This window comes from Austrofundulus limnaeus, unplaced genomic scaffold, assembly GCF_001266775.1.
Source record: "Austrofundulus limnaeus strain Quisiro unplaced genomic scaffold, Austrofundulus_limnaeus-1.0 Scaffold97, whole genome shotgun sequence".
Classification (NCBI taxonomy): Eukaryota; Metazoa; Chordata; class Actinopteri; order Cyprinodontiformes; family Rivulidae; genus Austrofundulus; species Austrofundulus limnaeus.
The window spans coordinates 1,555,651-1,561,820 of record NW_013952499.1 but is presented as its reverse complement, the minus strand read 5'-3'; the positions used below and the strand labels follow the sequence as shown (position 1 = coordinate 1,561,820).

Below are 6,170 nucleotides of genomic sequence, written 5' to 3'. Positions count from 1 at the left end.
ACCTGCACAAAAGGTCCGGACCAACGCTGGAAACGAACTCTGGTTCGTTTAAAGCGGAGCAAATTATCAGGTCTGAATACGACCTTAGTTTGGATTTCTGGATGACGTTCATTTCTTTTTAAGCACGATCAACATCTGAAGCGGTCTTCGAAGGTCAAAAACCTGCAGATTTTATCAAACGAATGCAGTCTGTGAACCACTGCTGAATGTAAATATGTTGCTACTGGAAATGGGAATAAATTGAGGGCTTTTAAATCTTGTCTAAACGCTGCTTTTGAAGTAAATAAAAAGGCAGAAAATATTACAAATTGCTGTAAAATGGAGCAGCTTCATGCCATTTCCATTTCTTAGAAAAAAGTGCACGTCGACAATTGTTGAAGTGCCGGGGATTAATGAAGCTTTTGAATTTTACTAATTTAGTAATATTTAATCTCTTCAAATAAATAAATAATGAAATAAAAGATTTATAAATTAGCGACACCTGCAGAGACGTCGCTAATGTAAGTATGCAAATTAGACATTATTTTTGCAATAAAAATCTACAAATAATAATGTGGCTTAAAGAAGTTACAGCTACAACCAAACTAGTGTTTTTAAACAACCAGTTGTTTCTTTGGTTTAATCTCTCGCAGTTTGACAGACATACAATAAAACTGCAGAACCTAAATTAATTAATTTATTAATTGTCCGTCTATAAAAGTCATTAGTATGAAATGTCTTAAAGCTTGTATGTTTTGAGGATGAAACTGTCTTCAGCATTCTTAAAACCTTTCAAAATGTTCATCGATCTTTACTGTTTTTGTACTTTTTGTTCTGATTCTGCCTTTTTATGTTGTACTTCAGCTTCCTTCTGCTTTTATTTAGCTGATTTTACCTTTTTTCAGCCTTTTTAGTTATCATTCTGACCTTTTCTGCCATTCTTCTGCTAATTTAAACCTTTTGTTTTTCTTTCAGCTATTTTTTTGTTAATTTGAGCTGTTTTTGTTTTTAGCTACTTTTTTTTTTTTAGCAAATTTGTGCTTGCTTCAGCTTTTTACTGCCTAATTCAGCAATTAATTGTTTTTTGTGCTAATCTCTGTTTTGTTCTAATTGAAACTTTTTTGCTTCTTTCAGCTGCTTTTTGCTAATTTGAGCTGTTTTTGTATTTTTCGCTACTTATTAGCAAATTTAAGCTTTTTTTCAGCAAAATTCACCGTTTGTGATAATTTTAGCTACTTACTGCTTAATTCAGCAAAGATGCTCTTTTTTTGTTTTTGTGCTAATTTCTATTGGGCTGTTTTTCTGCTGATGTGAACTTTTTCACGGTGTCAGCTGCTTTTTAGCTAATTTGAGCTAAAAATTCACCGTTTGATAATTTCAACTTCCTAATGCTTAATTCAGAAAATGTGCTCTTTTGTTTTTATTTTTTTACTAATTTCAAAAAAAGCTTTTTATAGGCTAGTTTCATCTTTTTTTTAACTAATCAGCACAAATCCATCTGCATTGAGCATTCACACCGCATTTTTGCAGTACCGTATTTTTCGGACTATAAGCCGCACCCGCCATTTAAAAAAAAAAAAAAAAACGCGCGAACAGCAACATATAAGCCGCACCCCTCATCAGTAAAAACAAAAACAAAAGAGTACACCCAAAATTGTGGTCAAAAAAGTGAATTCAACATCACATTTATTTTTAAGAAAAAGGTTGGCAAGTTCACCGGTACAAAAAAAAAAAAAAAAAAACCTCTGGAATTAAAACATAAAAAGCAAACCTTTAGAAATTACTGGTAAAGTTCGGAGGAATACGGTTCATTTAACTGACCTTATTTTGGTAGTTTTCTTTAACCGTTTCTGGTCCAACAAAAAGTCTCATTCATCGTCCTCCGGCGCACTGAAACCGTCGAAATCCTCCTCTTCAGTGTCGGAGTTAAACAAGCTGCGTCACACAGCGGTACCTGTTCAGTTTCTGTGTCGCTGTCCTCCCGGGCTGGCTCTGAAGCTGTGGTGCCCGCTTCACGTAGCAGTCCAGCCTTTCAGAACCCATTTGTGATGGTGGACTCATTCACTCTGCTCCACACTGTTAGGATCCACTGGCAGACATCAGGAAATGTCGCTCTTCGCATTCAGCCAGTTTTTGTGAATGATTTATCCCCGTCAGTCAGCTGCTGGGAAAGCCCTCCTGCTCCAGCATACRTCACTGCATGGGATTCCTTCCCCGGGGAGTGCAATGCTGAAAAAAAAAGTCAGCAGCCCCTCACTCGACGTTTATCCACAAACTGGTCCTGGATTAAGCTCCAAAGTTTTTATCAGTCAGATTCCATCGTGAAAAATGTTTTATCCCTTTTTTATGAGTTTTTGGCCATTGACTATCTTTAAATCGCTGCTTCCTGGTCAACAGTCGGCTCTGGAAGCAATGGCTTTTTTCTTTTCTTTTTTTCTTCTTTTTTTGAAGCGAGTGGTTGAAGCAAATGGAGCATAAGAGCCCCCTGGTGGCTGAAGAAAAAAATCCACGTATAAGCCGCACCGGACTATAAGCCGCATGGTTCAAAGTTCAGGAAAAAAGTCACGGCTTATAGTCTGAAAAATACGGTAAATGCAAACTCTTTAGTCTGATTATTTCCTGAGTTTCTTTCAGATGTATCCAGTAGTTCATGTGATATTTTACTAACTGTGAACAAACCAACAAATACAGACAAAGGTAAAACCATTTTGCTGATGGTAAGAGTCCTCTGTGGTTCTGGTGATAAAGCTGCTGTCATCGTGATGACGGCTGATGTTCCTGTTTGTCTTTCAGAAGGAGGCTGAGTTTAAGGCCGTCCCCACACCGCTGTCTCCACCAGCAGCCCCCGCCACACCCGTAACCCCCGCCACTCCAGCTACCCCGGCCTCTTCAGCTTCTCCAGGGACCCCCAGCACTCCCAGTTCCATCTCCCCGACTGGGATCACCAAACGCAAGACGGGTCAGTATCTGTTCAGCTTTGATTCGATGATTTAAGAATTAGTTTTTTTGTGTTGAAATAATGTGTTTATGTTTTGTAAACTCTTAAACACTCAGTCTGAATTAACAAAAAGTTGTTTCTTTTACCAAAACCAAAGGAGCCCTGACACCATTTACATTGTTTTTATTTAGCCCAACCCTAATCCTGACTTAATTTTTGCCTAAATTTCTGCAACATGTTGAACTTTGACACCAGCGGAGGATTAATAGTTCTCCTGCCTCCAGCTGGTCCACTTGATTACTTGTTAGCAGGAGCTTAATGGCTCCAAATAATCATTATTTCACAATGATGGAAAAACAAGACATTTATCCCGAGACTGCAACCATTAAAAGTTTGCTCTGCAGAAAGCGCTTACCAGGCGTTGGACTTTACAGTTTCATTTATTTGTTGACTCCCTGGACTGCCTCACATTGACAACCTTTAGACTCGATTGTGTTTCACTATCTCTCATTAATCTTATCTGCTGAATCACAAGTACGCCCTCTTCTCCAGCTTATGTAATTTATTTCTGCAAGTATTTGCATTATGATAATAATGTTATTACTGATGCATTGTTTTGCGATGTTTCGTTTCTGCTGACTGGACCGAAGCAGCAGAGCGTTGCTGTCCTGTTATTGCAGCTGATTTTTTCAGTTTCATTTGTTTTATTTTTCCAGCTTTTAACTCTTTTTTTTCTGAAAGGCTTGCACATGCGTAGTAATTATTCTTTATAGTTTCAGTTGCTCCACGACAGCTGAAAATTTAAATCTGTATATTTTAAATGCATTTTATTGACATGCATGCTTGACGACAGGCGAAAAGTAGCCGATGGTGCGTCTGTGTGCAAAATACCTCTTGAAATATTGATTTTAATAAAACCTTCAGGAAATTATCTCTCATGTACCTTTACAACTAATAAGGTTTTTGAGCTGAGTTCAAGATGGCCTCTACAGCCAACAAAAATGGCCGTAATGCCGTCAGTTTTATAGATAAAGAGCTAAAATTTGAAGTGGTAGGAGCTGAGAGTMATTCATAACTCATATGAGTGTTACATCTCATGATATTGTAATATTCATAACATTCAGTTTTTCCTCTAAATCAGGGGTCTGCAACCTGCGGCTCTGGGACCACACATGGCTCTTTGGTCCCTCTACAGTGGCTCTTTGAAAATGTGACCAAACGTAACAGAATAATATTTTTGTTGTTTTTGTACCCACAACAGAAATCTATTTGTAAGCAAATACRTGATCAATACTACTAATACAAAAAGTAAAACATGTTAGCTTATGCTAGCCTGTTGTTTACTTAAATAATCCAACTTTTGTCTTTCTCTCAAATCCATCAGAATTACCTTTAAAGAATATTAAAAACTACATAATATGAATTAGAAAAAAAAGCCTGAATAATTCAGTTGTACTATTTTTTTTTAAATAAAATTAGGTATAAACTACATAAAGTATTTTTCTTGCTTACATAAATATAGTCTTTTTATTTGTCCTGATGGGTAACGATAATAATAATAAAAAATAAAATTTGCAATATTTTTTAGTTTTATAATGTCACCTCCGCTGGCCGTAAAAGTTCCAGATAAGGCCTTGAAAAGGCCCACAGACCACCAGTTGATAATTAGAGTTGTAGCTTATTTTGCGGCTCTGGACACATTTTATTACTGCGTCTGTAGCAGAAATGGCTCTTTTGATTGTAAAGGTTGCAGACCCCTGCTCTAGAGCTTTGGGAGAGTGGGAGGGGTTTTAAAACATTACTAGTATTAAGAGTGCAATTTAAAAAAAAATAAAAATCAACATAAAATGTCTTCAATTTAATTTGCATTAGTTGAAACATGTATTTCTCAATTAAATAACTAAAATAACTCGTGTGGTCATGAACCAATTTTAGAATGCAGTAAAGCTGATTAAATGTAAAAATGACCTGCCATAGAGCTGAGCTTCCCCTGCTACAGAATATTTTAGTTATTTACGAGGAAATATTGAAACCGATTGTGTTTAATGTTAAGGAAAACACTGACATTATTTTCAAGGTTTGACCAAAACAAGTTTATCTCTCTCTCWTTATAAGATGATTGTAAAGTGAACATGACATGACAGGCGGCGGGTGAWATGCATTCCTTTAAGAACATCTAGGCCCTTAATCWCTTTTTGTTTCCACATCCCACCTTCGAGGCAAGCTTTGAAGAAATTTTCAGCCCATGGAGCTTTGTTTTCATTTGGGAAGCCCTTCCTTTCTTACTTTCTTTTCTTTTTAGAACTACGGTAAATCTCTCCTTTTTTTTTTCTCCTCCTGTTCTCCTCACGTTTGCCATCAGCATCTGTGTGTTGCTCCAGTAACAGCCCTGCCACCATCACTGCTGCTGGAATCATCACATTAAAGTAACACACTAATTTGACCAGAAATTGCATTCCTAATGTCTCGGGTTAATGCTTTCATTATGGATATCTTCAAGAAAAACAACAGCAGCATTGCTACCTTTTGCTAGAATCTTAACAAGGAGCCAAACGGAGGCAGATGTGGAACGGAAGCCAAGATTGCCCTCGAGCACTACTGTTGCATACGATTATAGAGGAAATTACACTGGAACTGTAGAGCTGCTTGGCTGCATATCTTTCTGGATGGAATTAGTGTTTTCGTTAAAGTACGCAGCTGTGATTCTTTGCTTTCTTTGCCCTACAACTGCAGCAAGATCCTCCTGTTTTTCATCTGCACATCTTGTTTTTTTTTTTGTTTAATCATTTCTGACTGTTTCTTTTTTATATATATTTAACTCCCATCCTGTTGTTTGCAGCGAGGAAGATGTTCCCCAAGAGGAAGCTGGATGAGAGCAGGAGCAGCAGCGAGAGTCCGAAAGAGGAGACGGAGGTCATCGAAGAGCAGGGTCAGCAAAACAAACGAGCTCGTGTGGAGAGCTGCGTCAGCAGGGCAGGTACGCTTTCTCCTCTGCAGAAAGGCTAACGGAGTGCACGTCCTGCGCAGGTGTGGACGGTGCAGGTGGAGGTGGGAAGCTGCACAAACACACGGGAAAAAAAAAACCAATATGTCAAATACAAACCAGATAACCTGAATGAGAGATGAAACATTGCTGAAACTTAAAATAGCTGAAATACAGTCGTTAAGAAAAGTCAACCACTAGCTAAAAGCTAAAATGAGCAAAAATATTAGCTAAAAGTATCAAAAACAAGCTAAATGTAGCAGCAAAGAG

General features: G+C 37.6%; 1 protein-coding gene across 1 annotated transcript in view; it reads left to right on the top strand.

Moving 5' to 3' along the window:
* lig1 (ligase I, DNA, ATP-dependent) overlaps positions 1-6,170 on the top strand; it is a gene marked incomplete in the record, with an annotated part of 87,978 nt that overhangs the window by 9,245 nt on the left and 72,563 nt on the right. The window contains 2 exon segments of the mRNA XM_014013057.1: positions 2,773-2,938; positions 5,757-5,894. Coding sequence (XP_013868511.1) covers positions 2,773-2,938; positions 5,757-5,894 — 304 coding nt within the window.